The 20,004-nt window shown below is 37.1% G+C and overlaps 1 protein-coding gene across 8 annotated transcripts in view; it reads left to right on the top strand.

The window, feature by feature from the left end:
• The window catches only part of Phactr4 (phosphatase and actin regulator 4), an 89,847-nt gene that overhangs the window by 49,256 nt on the left and 20,587 nt on the right, over positions 1–20,004 (top strand). For 5 of the 8 annotated variants that reach the window (XM_047547663.1, XM_047547634.1, XM_047547671.1 and 2 more), the window contains 6 exons: positions 10,221–10,394; positions 11,313–11,393; positions 13,490–13,654; positions 14,710–15,096; positions 18,264–18,861; positions 19,616–19,800. In XM_047547663.1, the coding sequence (XP_047403619.1) occupies positions 10,221–10,394; positions 11,313–11,393; positions 13,490–13,654; positions 14,710–15,096; positions 18,264–18,861; positions 19,616–19,800 (1,590 nt within the window). Of the gene's footprint in view, positions 1–9,253; positions 9,282–10,220; positions 10,395–11,312; positions 11,394–13,489; positions 13,655–14,709; positions 15,097–18,263; positions 18,862–19,615; positions 19,801–20,004 lie in introns of those variants that run through there. The other 3 variants (XM_047547686.1, XM_047547645.1, XM_047547653.1) reach the window with 3 other exon arrangements.

Genomic DNA, 20,004 nt, shown 5'->3' with positions numbered 1-20,004 from the left:
TCAGTTATATTAATTTCCCACTCACAGTTTTGTTCCACTTGGTCTCACTGGAGTTTTTTATATTATATTGCTAGGAAGTTACTTGTTAATTTCTTGCCTCGTAGAAGATCAGTGCTACCAGAACTCTTATTTAGAATTCACAGGTATTTTACTAGTCTTTTGTAATCCATAGCCAATTGTTATATGTGACAGGACCATTTTAAAGAACAGAGTTAATTTTTTAGACTCGCTTATACATTTTCCAAGTAAGTAAACTTTTTTGAGATAGCTAGAGACCAAGCTGATCATTGCAAGTGTACTGCAGAGTTTCAAAGCTGAAAATCTTGTCCATTGTCACTGCAAGCTCATTTTCCTAACCTTGTAGGGTTTTATATATAAGATGATTATCATAAACTGAGAAACAAGTTTTAAGTGAATGTTCACTAAAGAATTGCAAAATATAAGCAAGGCAGAAGAAAGCCTATAAATCATTTCTGGACACTATACTATTTAAGAAAAAGTTATACCTTCATTTTGATTTATGAAGCAGCAGAAAATACGTTCAGTCCTATGTTTCTTTTTTTTCTCTCAAATAAAAAGGGTTGTAACTAAAGGAAAATATAAAAGTGTGAGAACACAGATAACATTCCCTAAATGTATTACCATTTTATGTGATATTTAGTTTCTAAAGGTAATATCTTAACTTGTGAACATCCCAATTAAATATCTACAAAAACATTTTTCACATATTACTCAAATTGATGCACATGGATCACAAAGTGAGTTATTCAGAAACAGATATTTGGCACTAAAGTCAGGACTTCCATTCACTTTACTTTGATCACCAGGACTGGGTCTTTATCAATTTAATAGCTCACTTTTAAAAAATGGAATATTGGGGCTCAATATAGTATAGGATATATTGTACTTACCTCACATGTAGAAGGCCCTGGGTTCAATCCCCAGCACCACCAAAAAGAAAAAGGAATATTTTATAGATAGACATACAGAGAAAAATGTAAAGAACCCTCTGGGACCATTGCTCAGTTTAAGAAATGAAATTAAAAATAGAGATGTCTCCACCTCTGTGAGCCTATGATGACATTTTACTGCTTCTTGGAATTAAACACTCTCCTCTGTTTGATAATAATTTGGTAAATAACTTGCTTTTGAACCACTAAATTCTCGGGTGGTTTCTACTCGAAAAATTAGTTCCAAATACTCTAATAATGTTAGACATTTATATATGGGACAAAAATGAAAAAATTTTGAAAAATACTGAATTGTTAAACAGATGCAATTTAGTGATGGATGGTAGTATTTATAAGAACTTCCCATCTAATCTTTATACACTATATGAAACATTTCATGAGTAGATAAAGATCAAGTTTATCAATTTTTCGCCTACCAACAGCCCTGATGAAAGATCTTTAAGGAAGAAATAAAAATCACTTAGGAACCCAACTGTGATTTTTATATTCTTTCTGGATTTAATTTTTTTATTGTTTCCTGTATGTAAATAATTAGTAGGTATCATTATGCAATTTTAATGCACCGGCTCCATTATAATACTATTTGTAATTCAAAATGTATTCTATTTTGAGCAAATCAGGATTAGTTTATGAAGGTTTAACATTGACTATGTTGGGGGCAATGTAAGCACAGCAGTTTCTTAATGAAATTTAAAACTATTTCCAGTGGGCAGGTGTTTAGAAAGTCTTACTATGGTCTTTGGAATGACAAAGTAAATTAAAACGTAAATTCTTTGTTTGATATTCTGGACCTATAATATAGCACTTTGAGCTTTGAAATTAATGGTAGTTGGTTAGGCAAACAGTTCAATTACATGAATGAATATATTAAGTTGTTTTGTTTTCTGGTATTGAGGTTTGAATCCAGGGGCACTTTACCACTGACCTCCATTTCCAACTTTTTTTATTTTGAGATGGGGTCTTGCTAAATTGCCCAGACTAGCCTCAAAGATTTGATCCTCCTGCATTAGCCTTCAGGTAACTGGGATTACAGGTGTGCACAGCCATCTCAAATCAATTTCTAATTATTTCAAGGCACTGTGAATGACATAAAGGACTCTGTATAGGCATAATTTATGTCTGTGCTCTCAAGAAGTTTGCTTGTGGACTGGGGATGTAGCTCAGTGGTAGGATGTTGCCTAGCATATTTGAAACCTTGGGTTTGAATCCCCAGGGCCCCAAAAAAAAAAAAAAAAAAATGTATTTTAAAAGGTTTGCTTTTTAGTTGAAAAATTTATAACATAAAAAGAAATCTGAAATAGTTGTACATTTTAAAAGATTTATCAAAGCATTCTCCTTTTTAAAAATCTTTTTAGTTGTAGATGTATACAATCCTGTGTTCCCATGAGAGAATAGCTTATACTTTAACCTCTTACTGTAGAGACTATCCTCTGCTTATAATTTTTATCAAAAAATTGTACACATCAAGTTGCCAAGATTAAAGCAGATCACATTTTTTTTTCCCCCTTTTTCGTTCTGTGGTGCTGAGCATTGAACCCAGAGCCTCAGACATGCTGGGCAAGTGCTCCACCACTGAGCTACATCCCCATCCAGCATCACTTCTTGATGCATTTATGGTAGAAAACTCTCTTTTTCCAGAGATGGAATCTCAGAACTAATCTTACTTACAAATACAGAGAGAGACAGGGGCCTTCTCTTTGTCTTCTCTTGAATGCTTTGCCCTCTTTCTAATCCGTAAGGGTAAGAGCTATGCAAGATTTCCAGGAGAATTGTGGGCCTCCTCTAGATAAAGGCTGCTTTGTTCATAAGTGACAGATTTAGGTTCTGTAATTTCATTGCAGCGTTTTGAAACAATTCTACAAATCCAATAATAATCCTTTTAGCAAAAATGAGTAAGTACAGTTGTGTAAGTACCGTAAATTAATGTTCTCTATTTGCAAAGTTCTGAAGCTCTGAAAATGCTTTTTATAGCAAGATCTATTTCTATTAAACAGACAAAAATCCTTCAATTATAAAAATACTCAGCACTTCTTGATACTGAAATATGTTTATTGTTGAACAAAACTATTTTAAAATTCTGGACAAATAACATTAACCGATTACATTTTTATGGGGAAAATGAGAGGACTTTGTATACTTTAAATCTAAACATCTTTTAATAAGGAGGGTTAGGTATTTACTTCAGTTGTAGATCACTGCTTTGCACATATGAGGCTCTGGATTTCATCCCTAGCACCATAAAAAAACAAAAATCATGTTCTGATTTACATTGAAGGTACTGCATAAAGGAAGATTGGATTTGATCAATGCATACTCTATAAATGTATGGCAATATCATACTGAACCCTATTAATATGTACACTTAGTATACGTTAATTAAATTTAAAAGTTATAGTTTAAAAAAATGTAACCTGATAAGGTACCTTTTGTAGATTTTATACCAATCCAATAATTTTGTCACCTTATTACCAAATATAGTGAAAATTTAAGTTTTCTGTGGACTTCTGCTGCCTGGGCCAAACCTGGCTGTCCAACATGGGTGACTTAAGAATTGGTTGTAGCCAGGAACAAGTGGCACATACCTCTAAGTACTTGGGAGGTTGAGGCAGTAGGATTACAATTTTGATTCTAGCCTGGACAATTTAGATAGACCATGTCTCAAAAAATTAAAAGGACAGCTGGGTTCAGTGGCACTCATCTGTAATACTAGCCATTCTGGAAGCTGAGGCAGGAGGATTGCAAGTTCAAGGCTAGCAACTTTGCAAGGCCCTAAGCGACCTAGTGAGACCCTGTCTCAAAATAAAAATCAAGCCAGGTGTGGTGATGCATGCTTGTAATCCCAGCAGCTTGAGAGACTGAAGCGGAAGGATCATGAGTTCAAAGCCAGTCTTAGCAAAAGCAAGGCGCTAAGCCATTCAGTGGGACGTGTCTCAGTGGTTGAATGCCCCTGAGTTCAATCTCTGGTACCCACCCCCACACAAAAAAAAATTGTGTGTGTGGTAAATAATTCTTTTTTATTGTGTTTTTATTTTGAGGTATGGTCTTGCTAAATTGCCCTGTCTACTTCAAATTTGGGATCCTCCTGCCTCAGCCTCCTGAATAACTGGGATTACAGGCCTGTGCCACTGTGCCCAGCTGTTTCTATTAACATTTTGATTTCAGTTCCTTCTGTTTTCTTTTTAACATATTTTATCATAGTTTAGATGATATATATATATATAAAACATATTAATTTTATTTATTTATTTATTTATTTATATTTTTTTTGCTGTGCTTGGGGATTGAACCCAGGGCCTTGTGCTTGCAAGGCAAGCACTCTACCAACTGAGCTATATCCCCAGCCTGCAATTTATTTTATTTTTAACCTAGGATTATTAAGTACTGTAGAAACAGTTTTTGTTTTGTTTTGTTCTGTTTTTTTCCCTTTTTTTGGTACCAGAGATTGAACCCAGGAGTGTTTAACCACTGAGCCACATCCACAGCCATTTTTTTATTTTATTGAGAGACAGGGTCTTGCTAAGTTGATTAGGACCTTGCTGAGTTGCTGAGACTGGCTTTGAACTTGAGATCCTCCTGCTTTAGTCTCCCAATCTGAGTATATCTCCACATTATCATTTAATTCTTGAAGATCCCACTCTTCATATATAAGACATTTGGTGAAATCAAGTTCTTGTGATTTCCTTCTGGTGTTGTCATAATGTTGCTCTGTAGATAATTTACTCTTTTCACTAGGAATAATGATACTCAGCATCTTCTTTTATAAACCTTTTTCTTATATCTTTCATCTTTTACAAGTTAAGATTTATTTCTTTCAGCAGACATCTAAGCAAAGAGTGGGTGAGACTTTATCAACATTTCATTTTAAACAATTTTAAGTATTGATCTCAAAGAGCTAAAAGTTGGATTTCTAGATCCACTCCCAGAGTAGACTCCATAAGAAGTGCTTAGGAGTTCAACTTATCAGCAACAGGAAGAATCAGTCTGAATTTGAAGTGAGGTCTGAAGAAATATTGTGCATAGCAATGAGTGAAGAAAGATTCTAAATACAGGATATGATTTATATATAAGAATCAGTAATCTGATGCAAAAATAATAAACAACAGTCTGAATCATTGCTACATGCAATTTAAGTACAAATTTAATCCCCCCAAAAGAAGTGAATAAAGAATTTATAAAATACCTTATGAAATTTGAAGTAATTATAACTGGATGACAAATTAGTTTTAAAAAGGACTTTAATAGAAACACTGGAATGTAAGATTGTCTCTTTTGTTGGGGGATGGGTACTGGGGATTGAACCCAGGGAAGGTTAACCCTGAGTCACATTCTCAGCCCTTTTTATTTTCTATTTTGAGTCAGGATCTCGCTGAGTTACATCAGGCTGTGCTAAGTTTCTGAAGCTGGTCTTGAACTTACAACCCTCCTGCCTCTGATTCCCCAATTGCTGGGATTACAGCAATGTTCCAGCATGCCTGACTAAGGTTGTCTCTTTTTAGGTCATATGCTAATTCTGTGATTTTATTTTATTTTACATACTTATTTTGGTACTGGGGGTTGAACCCAGGGGTGCTTTACCACTGAACTACACCCCCAACGTTGTTTATTTGAAATAGAGCCTTGCTAAAGTGTTAAAACTGGCCTCCAAACTCCTGCCCCAGCCTCCTGAGTTGCTGGGATTATAGGTGGGGCCACAACTACCAGCTATCTATCAGATGTCTGTCTGTCTATTTGTTGCAGTGCTGGGGATCCAATCCATACCATTTCACACGCTAGGGAAGCCTGTACCACTGACTGCATTACCATATAGTGGACTAAACACTTTTGTTGTCAGGGTAGACCAAAAAAAAAAAAAAAAAAAAGGTAAAAATGTTTCTAGAACAATAGAAGAAATTTCATATTGATAAAAAGGCAGGAAAACATAATAAATATGAATTTGTATATACCTAATATCAGTTTTAAAGAATAGAAAGCAACAGGCCTAGTGGCATATGCCTGTAATTCAGCCACTCAGGAGGCTGAGGCAGGAGGATTGCAAATTCAAGGTCAGTTAGCAATTTAGGGAGACTCTGGCTCATAAAAAATTAAAAAGGGCTGGGATTATAGCTTAGAGGTAGAGCACTTGCATAGAATGTATGAAGCCCTGGGATCAGTTCCTAGCAAAACACACACACACACACAAACACCCCAAAGGAGGAAGAAGAAGAAAAGAAATCTACTTTCATAGTAAGAGATATTAGCATAATAATGTGCCTCTCCCAGTAACTGATAGAAGAAGACAACAAATCAGAAAAAATATTAATGATTTGTCTAATTCAGTTAATTCATTGGACCTAATTGGCATATTTAGAACAGTAAATCCAATTAACTGCACAATATACTTTTTTATAAGTACACATGGAACATATAATATAAATCTGGAAAAAATAACTGGAAATTTTTTGCTTATTTTTCTTTTGAACTATTTGAGACTAGAAACACCAGAAAGACCTCACAGTTCCTCTATGGCAATACTTTGCTGAGTAGGAAACACTGTAATAATGCCATAATTTTCCAATTTGTTTTTCTTCAACAAAGAAGCATGTATGGCCAGAAAATGTCTCCATTTGTGTCTTTTAATATGTATGAGATTTCCCGATAATAATCTAGGATTGGATTAACAAATCTGATTTATCGTAAGAATCACCTGGAGATAGCCTGGTCCAGTGGCACACTCCTGTAATCCCAGTGACTCTGGAGGCAAGGGAATCACAAGTTAAAGGCCAGCCCCTGCAACTTATCTAAACCCTAAACAACTTAGAACCTGTCTCAAAATTAAAAAAAATAAAAAATAAAAAATAGCCAGTTGCAGTGACATATGCCTGTAATCCCAGTAGTTTGAGAGGCTGAGGCCAGGCAATTTAGCACATCCTTAAGCAACTTAGCAAGACCTTGTTTCAAAATAAAAAATAAAAGGGGGTAGGGATGGAGTTCAGTGGTAGAACACTGAGCTAGGTTCAGTCCCCATTACCTAAACAAATTTTTTTTAAAAACCACCTGTAAGATTTCCCCCACCTGCCCATATTGGGGATCAAACCCAGGACCTGTTATCTACTAGGCAAGTGCTCTACCATCAAACTGTCTTTTGCCCCAGGAGAGATTTTTAAAAACAGATTCCTAGGTCTTACCTCTTGGAGCTTCTCTATGTGGACAAGGCAGTTGGACTGATTCAGAGTATTTAGACAGGTCGGGAGTCATTGAAATAATTTTCTATTTGTTGTGGAAAGTATGGAGGGAAGGAGAATATAAAAAATATGAATGAATGAGTTGGGATAATAACTGGGGCAAGACTGGGTGTGGCTGAACCCCACTGATGAGACCAGAGTTTTACAAATATGAAAATTAAGCACATTTGTATACAAAAGCAAAGAAAAAACTGTTCTCTTTTTTGTATTCAGTACTTGTGTTCAGTGACTTTATGTAAAGAGGAGAGCTATTCTTAATGATAGATGTGACTAAATATATCCATATACACACTGGAAGTTTACTTGTTCATTTGTTTATTATTGTGATACTAAGAATTGAACACAGGTGCTCTACCAGAGCAATATCTCCCAGCTCTTTTTTGCTTTTTTTTTTTTTTTTTTGTATCAGCAATTGAATCCAGGGGCACTCAACCACTGAGCCACATCCCCAAGCCCCTTTGTTATTTATTTATTTATTTATTTGTTTCTTTCTTTCTTTCTTTCTTTCTTTCTTTTGCAGTGCTGGGGATCCAAGCCCCTTTTAAAATATATTTTATTTAGAAACAGCCTCACTAAGTTGCTTAGGGCCTTGCTAAGTTGCAGAGGCTTACTTTGAGCTGGAGATCCTCCTGCCTCAGCCTCCCTAGCTGCTGGGGTATATGTCACTGTTCTGGCTTGTTTTTGTTTTCTGAGATGGGACCTAGCTAAGTTGCCAGGGCTGGCTCAAACATAAAATCCTTATGTGTTAGCCTCCCAAGTCACTGGGATTTACAGGCATGTACCACTCTGCCTGACTCTACATTGGACTTTTTAATACAAACTAAATATTTTTCTAGTTCACATGCTGCAAGACATAATAGATCTGAAAGGATTTCATAATTTTGTTCTGCATTTTTATTTGTAGCACTGGGGATCAAGCTAAGGGCTCAGGACCTGCTAGTCCAGCACTCCTCCACTGAGCCACATCCCCAACCATTTTTCTCATTTTGAATTTATGAAAAAAAGATGACACACAAATATATTGTTCTCTGGGCACAGTTGTGCACACTTGTAATCCTAGCAACTCAGGTGACTAAGGCAAGAGAATTGAGGCTTCAGCCACATGGGGAGGCCCTGTCTCAAAATAAAAAAATAAAAAGGAAGAGGGTTATAGTAGTAAAGCACCCTTGGATTCAATCCCCAGTACTTAAAGAAAAAAAAATGACATTGTGAATGCCCTGAAATGTCTTCAGTTCTCATTGACATTTCATACTTGACAAGATACTGTCTTAAAATACCAAGTGTTTAAAGTAATACCAGGTGTTCACCCTATTGCCACTCTCAGGGTCTGTTCCAGGGTACCACTGAGGGGAAATGTCAGAAGTTCTGATATCGCTGATAACTAACCTTTTTAAAAATTTTTTTTAGTTGTAGATGGAGATGATACCTTTATTTTACTTACTTATTTTTTTATGTGGTGCTGAGGATCAAACCTCAGACATGCACAAGCGCTCTACCCCTGAGCTACAACCCCAGCTCTAATCTTTTTTAAATATGGTCTAATGTTATCATCAGATTCTAGTGCATTTTGTGTAACAAAATTAATGCAGTTGAGATCTATGATGCCCTTGAATAAATCATGCATCTAAAGAAAAGAGTCACTGTCCTGTGTCATCTCCTTCTGTTGTACTTCAGTAATCAGGATCTGGAAGTCTTCTGGGTATAGCACACTAAGGTATGAGCAGTCATCACTGCAGTTATTGATAGTTTTAATTGTGTAAATCTGGCCTTTATCAGTTTCCCTAGACTTCCACGTGTCAACTGAAAAAAGATCAAATTCGGCACTAATTTCTGAAAAATTAAGGCTTATCTGTATTTCCTCTTAGGAAAAAATAACTACATTATTAAAAGAAGGCAATTTTTGTAGCATATATGTTACACCCCACCTCCCCAATAGGAGTTATTTCCCTCTAATAAACATGAAATACATTATGTATTCCTTGATGCAATCTTATGAAGTAGCAGTTCCACTTTGATTCTAGGACACTTATTTCACATAACTCTTTTTTTCTTCCCCTCTAGACTTCTCCAGAGAACCTTGGGACAGTAGGTGGAGTGCAAAGCTGTATTGTGTTGCCTTCCTGCTTTTTTTTGTTGCCTTCCTGGTTTTTTTTTTTTTTTCTTGGCCCTGCCTTGGCTGCTCCTTTCTCTACCATTAAGCTAACTAACTAAACCCTGCATGTTTTATTTTATTTATTTATTTATTTATTTATTTTTTGCGGTGCTGGAGATCGAACCCAAGGCAAGTGCAAGGCAAGCACTCTACCGACTGAGCTATCTCCCCAGCCCGCATGTTTTATTTTAAAAGGGACTCATGGCCTTTCATTTTGATCCTGCACACATCTTATGAGGTGTTTCATATTAGCTCCTTAATATCAGGATTGTCCCTAAAGTGATACCATGATAAGCAGACTAGAATTTCACTCTATTCTCTGAAAAAGTTCCTTCCATTTAAAAACACCCTTTCTATTATACCTATCCCTCATTCTACACACCTTCCAATTCTCCAAAACTAACTTGAGTCTTTTTTGTAAGGGAGAAAGCCTGCTAAACATATTTAAGTAAGGTGTTAACACTGGATGTGTTACTTTAAATACTGAAAAGGGCAGAGAGAGGACAGTGTTAACAGAATAATAACTCACTAACCATGGAATTCCCTGCTCAGTGACATGATATGTCATACATATTGGGAAGACATCCACATTTTGTGTGAGTGTGCCTTTGAAAGATTTTGACCTGGATCTGATCATTTTGCTGAATTTTACCTTAAAATGATGTCAACTTGGTTTGGTTCCTTTAGTAATTTGTCTATTACGGATTTTAATATTTGGTGTCCATGTGATGTCAGGAGTCTGACTGTCTGCATGATTGTTTATTCTTGCCGTGATCCTTTCCAACTACCACAGGAAGAGAGGGAAGGGACATTTTAGATATTATGCTGAAATAATTAATTGGCTGTTCTCTTCCTTCTCTCTTCTCCATGTAACAGAAGAAGCAGGCCAGCCCACCGCAGATCCAGGCATGGTCATGGACAGTGTAGAAGCAGGAGACATAACACCTCCCACCAAAAGAAAGAGCAAGTTCTCTAGCTTTGGCAAGATCTTCAAACCGTGGAAATGGAGGAAAAAAAAAAGTAGTGATAAATTTAAAGAGACCTCAGAAGGTGAGATATTAAGATTTATGTTCTGAGTTAAAGATTTCTCTATTTTAGGAGCACCCAACTTTTTTATCTTTTCCCAAGCTCCTGTAATCCCCTAATTGAAAACAAGAGTTTAATCTTTTAGAATTTAAACAGCTAAATGACCATTCACTAATCCTTATATTCTGTAGCCTCATTTTCCAGGTTTGCATTTTGATGGGATTAAAATCTATTCTAAAATCTGTCTGCTACTGGAGTTCCTGCAGAGCAGCAGATCTAGGCTGCTACTGCTTTTTTACTTTGCCTACTTCCTTCAACACAAAGTTCATCCATCAATGCCTTACTTTTGAAATTTCAATTAAGCTACAATTGTTAAGAGTACTTCCTTTTGGAAATGATACTTTCCTGGTAGGACAGGATGTGAAAGAAATTAATGTGGTTTTGTTGTTGGTTTTGGTTTCTTTTGGTTTTGGGCAGTGCCAGGGATTGAACCCAGAGCCTGACACATGCTAGGCAAGTGCTCTACCACTGAGTTACACACCCCCAGCCTCAGAAATTACATTTTAAAAATCGAAATTAGTTTCCCTATTCTTTCCTTTCTTAAGAATACAAGAAATTTAGCCAGACACAGTATTGGTGGCACATACCTGTAATTCCCCGCTACTCAGAAAGCTGAGGCAAGAGGATTATAAATTCAAGACCATCCTCAGCAACTTAGCAAGATCCTGTCTGAATATTAAAATTAAAAAGGACTGGGGGCATAGCTCAGTGATAGAGTATTCCTTGTTTAAATTCCAAGTACCACAAAAACATAAAAATAAATAATAAAAAATTAGAAATTTGAACCATTTTATTCTTTTACCTGTAGATCTAGAATGCTAAGAGTAATGTTGACCTTTCAACTGCCACATTTCTGAGTGCTGTTTTCCAATTCAATGTTAGTTTTAGAGCGAAAAATATCTATGCGAAAACCAAGAGAAGAGCTGGTTAAAAGAGGGGTACTGTTGGAAGACCCTGAGCAGGGTGAGTTTCAAATGAATAGCATATGCCTGTCTCTGCACTTGGTTTTTGATTGGGTCTAACTAGGTATTTGAATTTTCTTTCTTTGTTTTGTGATTGCTGTATTTGGGGTGGGGCTTTTTAAACAAATTCACTCTTTAAGTGTCTGGTCATGGTCTTTAACTCTGAAGCTGAGTGAAGGATCCGTGGGCAAGCATTTCTTGTCTCTGTATACTTCTTCAACTTTTTGCCAACTGCAATAGTAGTTGTGACTTCCTTTTCTTGATCAAGCTTGTCTCTATGCCCATGTTGCTGCCCTAATTTTCTGTCACAAAAATCATGTTTTTATATTTCAATGCTCATTTGCTTATTTATAATATCAGGACTTTCTTATGAAACAGTTTATTATAAATGTAAAACTATAGTTTCATATATTGATAGCATTTCATTTCTCTTCTTTTTGCATATGCAATAACTTAAACTACTTTTGCATAGTTGCTATCTTGCTCTCTCCCTTTTTTCTTTTTGTAGTACTGGGGATGGAACTCAGCTTACTCTATCATTTAGCTACAACCCCAGCCTTTTTACTTTTTATTTTGAGACAGGATCTTACTAAGTTGCTCAGGCTCGCCTCAAACTTATGATCCTCCTGTTTCAGCCCCCTGAGTTGCCAAGGATTACAGGCATGGGTCACTGCACCCAGCTACCTTTACCTTTAGAAGCACATTTTTACTTGTTACTTATTTGCCTGAGACTCTTCTACTTTTATTCTAAACCCCACCTCTTATAAGGGCCTGCCTGAAAAATGGCAGTTTAATCTCTTAGTAGGAGTTGAGGGTCTGGTCTATGAGAACTCAGTGAACTAACTGACTAATATGTCAGACATCAAAATGGTAATTATTCAACGTATCTCATTATGGAAAGCAAAGAAGGATAAAGATCTAGAGAAAAGCTAGTTCCATTCCCAGTGGCACTAGCTGAAACAGAGTTTTAAGTCTTTAACCTCAGTATTTTCTTTTTTTTTTTTTTTTTTTTTTTTTTTTTTTTGCGGTGCTGGGGATCGAACCCAGGGCCTTGTGCTTGCAAGGCAAGCACTCTACCGACTGAGCTATCTCCCCAGCCCTCAGTATTTTCAACTCTCTCTTCCAATACTGTCTAGGAAACCTCTGCTAGAACTGTGAACATTTGTCTAATTGCTCCAGGAAGAATCCTACCTGTGATTTTCAAAGCAGTGGGTGATCATTACAGGTCTTCCCATAGTCTCAAGCTTAGCACTGATCCCTCTGGTTTGTTGTAGGAAATTGTCATGTGTATTATGTTTACCTCTGATCTGTCCATCAGTTCCACCTTTTGCACTCCATTCCTACTGTCTTCAGTCATACTCTGGTATTTCTCATGTATATTCAGATAGTAGCTTATTATTGTTTTTCTTGTTCCAGTCAGTGCCCTTCTGTAATCTATCCTCCTCAGAGCTTTCAGAGCTAACCATCTATAAGATGGATCTGATCATGTCTCTACTACTTCTAATCCTCTGGCTTCTTGTTTCATACAATATTCAGTCTAGGCTCTTTTTCATGGTGTTTATTATCCTTCATTATCCTGCTTTTGTGGGCCATTCATTCATACCCATAATCATTTCTTATGTGCAAAAATGTTCTACCAAACCAAATACTTGCCAGTCTTCCAAACATGTCAAATAATTTCCAATCTTTATACATTTCCTTCATCCTAGGTAGACTTTCATCAATGTGGTAGGTTTCTACTCTTTCAAGGACTTGGTTTAGATACCATTTTCTGTGAAGCTTTCCCAAACCCATTCCCACCCCAAAAGAATGGTTTTTTTCTTTACCTTCACATGATATAGCTCTTGATGGCATTGTAATTACTTAACGTTTATTCTTATAGAAAGGTACTTCACATATAATAGGCAGTACCATATTTATTATAAAGGAATTACTTGTACTATCTGTAGAAGGATACAGATAACCTGGGTCTAAATAATATAGTAAAACAGGAAGAGGGAGGCAAGAGGATAAGAGAATGTAGAAACTACCAGCTCTTCTCCCAGTCTGACCATACCAACTTTTGCCACTTAGCTCTTTTCTCTTTTCTCCTTGCAGGTGGTGAGGATCCAGGAAAGTTAAATCATGCTATATTAAAGAATGGCCATACCACACCCATAGGGAGCATCAGATCTTCTAGTCCAGTCCTAGTAGAGGAAGAACCAGTAAGAATAGCAAGTCTTAGCAGTCTTATTCCAGAAGAGGACCCAAAGAAACAACTAGGTAAGATACTTTCATTCCCTTTTAACATAAGTTTGTGAGAAAATAAGAAGAAATAAAATTCAAGGAGAATTATATTCTTCTTTATGAATTTATTAACTACTTAGAACACTTAGTAGAATTACCCCCTCCCAAATTTTTCACAAAATATGTGAATTTGTGATTCTTTTTCCCTTTCTCACTCTCTTGTTTATGGTACTGGGGATTGAACCAAGGGGCACTCTACTATTGAGCTACATCCCTGGCTCTTTTTATTTTGAGATAGGAACTTGATAAGTTGCAGGGGTTGGCCTCTAACTTGCAATCCTCCTGCCTCGGCCTCAGATTTCAGGCATGCAAATATGTGGTTCTTTTTTGTTTTTTGTTTTAATTAATTTATTTTTAGTTGTAGATGGACACAATACCTTTTTTATTTATTTTATTTTATTTTTTTTTTATTTTTATTTTTTTATGTGGTGCCGAGAATTGAACCCAGTTCCTCACATATGCTAGGCAAGTGCTCTACCACTGAGCTACAACCCAAGCCCCAAATGTGTGATTCTTAAGCAGAGAAAAAGATTTTAAATATCAAATTTCAATGGCACTTTTTCAGGCTACACACTTTTCTTCCTCTACCAAAGGAATTTTTCTGTGCCTCCAATAGCCTGGCACTTTGTGTAAAAAGCCAACACCATAATGAGCCTCTTACTGAGCCTTTCTTACTGATATTCCTGAGAGTGACTAGGCACAGTGGCACATACCTATAATCTCAGCTATTTGGGAGACTGATACAGGAATGTTGTTCAAGACCAGCCTGGACAACTTACTGAGTCCCTATCTCAAAGTAAAAAAATTTCAAAAAGGACTGGATATGTAACTCAGTGGTAGAGCACCCCTGGCTTCAGTTCTCAGTATGGGGGGAAAAAAAATTGTTGAGGTGGCAAACATAGAGAACTATAGCCTGTAAACTGATCTATAAGTAGAAGAATTGATGAAGCTGACTGTAAATTCATAGATGTGTTTACCTTTTCATTCTTACTTGTCATTTTCTCCCTGTAATCGTATCTTTTATTATACAGGCTCATTTGGAAACCAACCGAATTCTGAAGCAGAGTCTGTACCTGAGAATGTACCCAAACAGCCTTTACTTCCCCCTATAAGACCCTTGTCCTCATCTCATGAAGCAAGTGAAGGGTCAGCAAAGGATGTCACTTCTGGCAGCTTGGCAAGGTCCATCTCCTCTGCCTCTTCTACCACCATAGCACCTGCTGCCACCACTGCTGCCACAAACCTAGCAAAGACTGTTAATTCCTTTGTTACCCCTTCCCCAGCACCCAGGACTCTGCCTGCTGCTCCTGTCAGCACTAACACTACTGCTACCCCAAGCCTTACTCATATGGTCCCTGCCAAACAGCCCCCTATTCCTCCCCCTAAACCAGCTCACAGAAATAGCAACCCTGTCATTGGTAAGTAAGTGTTCAGGGCTTTCACGTTTTTGGTTTGGTTGGATTTGGTTTTAGATGGTTATTTTATTTGGATAGCTGGTATAATATTGATTCATACTGAAAGTGTTCATTATCTTGGTCCTTTGAATGTCCTCAGTATAAAGAAAAGTTCTTAAAATGAGACAAATGGAGACATCACTAAAATTAAGTTCAGGGCTGGGGATGTGGCTCAGTGGTTTAAGTGCCCTTGGGTTCAATCCCCAGAACCAAAACAAACATATGATGCAATTGTACAAAATAGTTTAAAAAAAAATTAAGGTCATATATGGAAAGACTAATATTTATTTTCTATAATAGTATTTCCAAAAAATATATATAGTTGAAGGACCATATATGTGAAGATCATAACAGGTTTGACTTGCATGGAATTATCTGTAGCATGTAACTGAAAAAAATTAGGATAATGCCACAGCTTACAAAAGCAAGGCATACTTATCAGTCAAAAAATCAGACCTGCCAGGTGTGGTGGGACACACCTGTAAGCAATTTGAGGGACTGAGGCAGGAGGGATTGCAAGTTTGAGGTCAGCCTGGGAAACTTAGTGACAGCCTGTCTCAAAAAGTAAAAAGGACTTGGAATCAGTGACTCAGTGGTAGATTGTCCCTGGGTCAATCCCTGGTACCACCAAAAAAGAAGTTGGGACCTAGCATTGGATGCCTGTAATCCCAGTTGCTCAGAGGGCTGATGCAAAAGGATCACAAGTTTGAGACCAGCCTTGGCAACTTAGCAAAACCCTGGCTCAAAATAAAATTAAAAAGGGCTGGGGATGTAGGTAGCTCAGTGGTAGAGTGAGTCTAGTAGATAAAAACAATGATTTTGTAGATACTGTGTAACTTGTGATTCAGTGCCTGGCATAGTATCTTCATGGGAACTGCCAAAGATATTATTTAAATTGTTGTGATAAAATCATGTTTTATCTTGGGAAAGTTAAGAATGCTACTCTTATGTTAAAATAAGTCATGGTAAAGAAAGCAGGGCAAGTAATCAGTAAATTTTTATTTATCAGTAAATTTTTGCATTTATCTACAGTATTGTTTAGGTCTATTTTCTTTATATAAATGTATACCTTCAACGAACTTTCAAGAAAGGGAGGGGCTTCATAAGTGCTTCAGAGCTAATACAGATGTAGTTTTTCAGGAAAAATGATAATAGGCTTATTTCTACTTAAGTTCTTATTACTGATTGAATAGATGAATAAAAAATATGCTCATTGAATACCTAATATCACCAAGTTGGGTGGAGTGACTGGAATCCTGAAAAACAGGTTTAGAATATATTATGAGTATGACAGGTTGGAGTAGCCAGATGAAAACAGGATGAAGATTATTATTGTTATCACTACTCAGATGGATAATGCCACAGTGACTTATCTTTGAGGAACTTGAAGAGCTTTCTTATACTTATTTTCAAAACCACCTTGTGCGGTAGTAAACTGATTTTATCTGTTACATAGATAGGGCAATTAGAACAGGAAGACTTTGTAATTCTTTCACTGTTGTAGTTAGTGAGAGACAAAAACTCAAAACTCAACTCTCAGATCCAGAGTTCTTCTCTACACTGGTGTTCTCACACTGTTGTCTAGACTTGTGTTCTCAACAAGATCACCTAACAGGCTTATTAAAATAGATTGCTAGCTGGACATGGTGGCACAAACCTGTAATCCCAGCTACTCTGTAGACTGAGGCTGAAGGATCACAAGTTTGAAGCTAGCATAATTAGTTAGATCTTTCTCAAAATAAAAAATTAAAAGGGCTAGGGTCATAGAGCACCCCTGAGTCCAATTTCCAGTAGCATCAACAAATAACAAAAGATAGAATTAACTAGCCTTTTACTTTGAATATCCCCAATGGAATGAGATTTAGGACAGTAAAATTTTATTTCAGGAACACTTAAGAGACCATTTGAGAACAATGGATGGGACTAAAATAAAGCATTCGGGTGAATGATTAGAGGTTGATGATAGAGAGAGCTATTTGTTAATTATTTTGCAAGGTTAACTTCTTTTTTATGTGAGATTCACTTCTTACATGTCCTTGGAGCCCTCCCAAGGGAGTGACTGGGTTGGATCAGTGCCTGAGTCAATGTGGGCTTTGGGAGGATCAATAGGAACATATACTGTCATGATACAGGGTAAGGGCATCTCATGTAATAAACATACTGAGGACCCACTTGTACCAAACTCTGTGCACAGCCCTGTGGATATGCTGATGGATATAAGGGTTGCCCTGCCATCAAGGATTCCATTGTGTAAGGGAAGTGAACATGGGAGTACAAAGGGACAATGGAGAAGTGCTAACACAAATAAAGATTCAGAGAATGAAGTAGTAGTCTAATAACCAGAGACTGGATACTAGCTGAGTCCATGCCACCTTGTAGTTACCCAACATCTGTGACCTCAGGTATCACCTCAGGTGATAAAAGGAGAGTATGACATTAAGGATAGAAAAGCACTTAAATTTCTTCAAAGGGCTTTGCATTTGCTATGAAAATTCAAGATGTCACCCAGGCATGGTGTCACATGCCTATAATCCCACCAACTCCAGAGGCACAGACAGAAGGATCACAAGTTCAAGACCTGCCTCAGCAATTTAGCAGGACCCTCAGCAACTTAATGAAACCTGTCTCAATAATAACAACAAACAAACAAACAAATTTTTTATTTATAATTTCATAATACAGAGTTGAGATATCTAGGAATCATTATTTATCAAGATATGGTAAGAATGCCAAAAAGTGTTTTTTAGACAAACATTATTATTGCTCTCTGAATGTTTAAATTTCTTAATGAAGTACTCTTGTACAAAAGAGTCGTTAATTGGCTTTTTTTTTGTCTCTATTCATATTAACTTTATACCAACATCAAGTTATAAAGTTGTCATATCTATTGTCATGGCAACAAAATAAGATACTTAGCAGAGTTTTCCTGCACCTGTATTTATTAGGCCCTCCGCCTGAATAAATACAGATTTTGTTTCAGAATAAAAGATATAAGGCATGACAAAGCCATAAAATTATATAATTTGCTTGAAAGATTTAAGACTGAGGTCAGCTCTAATTTTATACCTGGGCTGGCCTCTCAAAGCATTGTAAAGTGATGTTAAATTAAAGTGTTGCTTTCTCTTTTCCAGCTGAACTGTCCCAAGCAATAAACAGTGGTACAATATTATCAAAACCATCCCCACCCTTACCACCTAAGAGAGGCATTCTGTCAGCCTTGGTATCCACCTCAGAGTTGGCTGCTGGCGTCAACACAAAAACACCAAGTGATCAAAGAGAGATGAATACGTGTTCTGTGGGCTCTGAACCAGTACTGATGATCCCGCCTCCTTCTCCATCTCCTCCGCTGCCTACCCATATACCTCCAGAGCCCCCACGGTCTCCTCCATTCCCTCCTAAGACTTTTCAACTTGTGCCAGAAGTTGAGATTCCACCTTCCTTAGATCTTGCCCAGGAGGTTCCCCAGCAGGAAGATCAGAAAAAGGAAGTCCCCAAGAGGATATTGGACCAAAGCTTTGGCGAGCCCCATGTATCCTCTAGGCTGCCTCCACTCCCACTACATATTCGAATTCAGCAGGCCCTGACCAGCCCCCTTCCCACGACTCCTCCTTTAGAGGGTTCTCACAGAGCTCATTCATTGCTCTTTGAGAACAGTGACAACTTTTCTGAGGACAGCAGTACCCTGGGTCGGACCAGGTCACTTCCCATCACTATTGAAATGCTGAAAGTGTGAGTGCCTTTAAAGCTTTCCTCTTGTTTTTCCTTCTTTACTCTTAGCTGTGATTGGGGGAAAAATTTCTTAAAAAAGAAAATTTGAATAAAGTACAAAGAATATTCTGCCAAAAGGACTTTTTTTACTCTGTGATTTTTGTAACTTTTTTTTGTTTCATGGAGATTTCCATGATGACATAAAAATTACATGTTTATATACGTGAAAATTAAAATTACTACTTTTATATGATACAAGGGTAAAAGTGTATTTCATGGTGCTAAGAGCCTTGCCTTACCTGGAGAGAGAACCCTGGAGTCAAATCCCAGCTCTGCCATTCCTAGTGTGTTGAAGTATAAGTTACTTGATCTTTCTGTTTCTTGGGTTATCTGTAAATGGTAATGATATCTTCTCTGTAGGCCTGTGAGAATAAATATAGACAAATTCTAGAAAGCACCAATAACTAATAAGTGGTAGAGCTGGGATTTGAACCCAAAGTCCTTTAGATTAATAGGTATTAAAAAGCTCCTTAGCAGGGCTGGGGATATAGCTCAGTTGGTAGAGTACTTGCCTTGCGAGCACAAGGCCCTGGGTTCAATCCTCAGCACCATCAAAAAAAAAAAAAAAAAAGCTCCTTAGCATCATCGTTAAAGCCAAGGGAGGGATTTTTAAGTTATTTCATTAATGAACTTTCTCATAGATATTTCAGTTCTTTGTCTTGCAAACCAGCATCTTTGTTGCTGAAAAGAAAATATAATTATGTGAATTTGTTAGTCCAGACGATGAAGAAGAGGAGGAGCAAAGCTGTCCTTTGGCTTTTGTTGAAGATATGGCATCTACCTCAATCATTCCTAAACTACCACAGTGTCTGCAGGAAGAAGAAGAAAAGGAGAGTGACTCAGATTCAGAGGGTCCCGTTCAATACCGAGATGAAGAAGATGAAGATGAAAGCCATCAAAGTAAGAAAGGAGGGAAGAACAAAAGAGAAAATTCTTTTATAGATAAAGCTATTTGCAAGTAAGATGAATGGAAACAGGTATCTTTTCTGTCAAATAATCTGGCTACCTGTTGTTGGAAGCCACTGTGTAGGACTCATCCTTGCTGCCATTCCTCTGTTAAAATTAACCATGAGCGGGTACATACCTGTAACCCAGCTACTTGGG

The sequence above is a fragment of the Sciurus carolinensis genome, chromosome 1 (genome assembly GCF_902686445.1).
Source record: "Sciurus carolinensis chromosome 1, mSciCar1.2, whole genome shotgun sequence".
Classification (NCBI taxonomy): Eukaryota; Metazoa; Chordata; class Mammalia; order Rodentia; family Sciuridae; genus Sciurus; species Sciurus carolinensis.
This window is presented reverse-complemented; position numbering and strand designations above follow the sequence as displayed.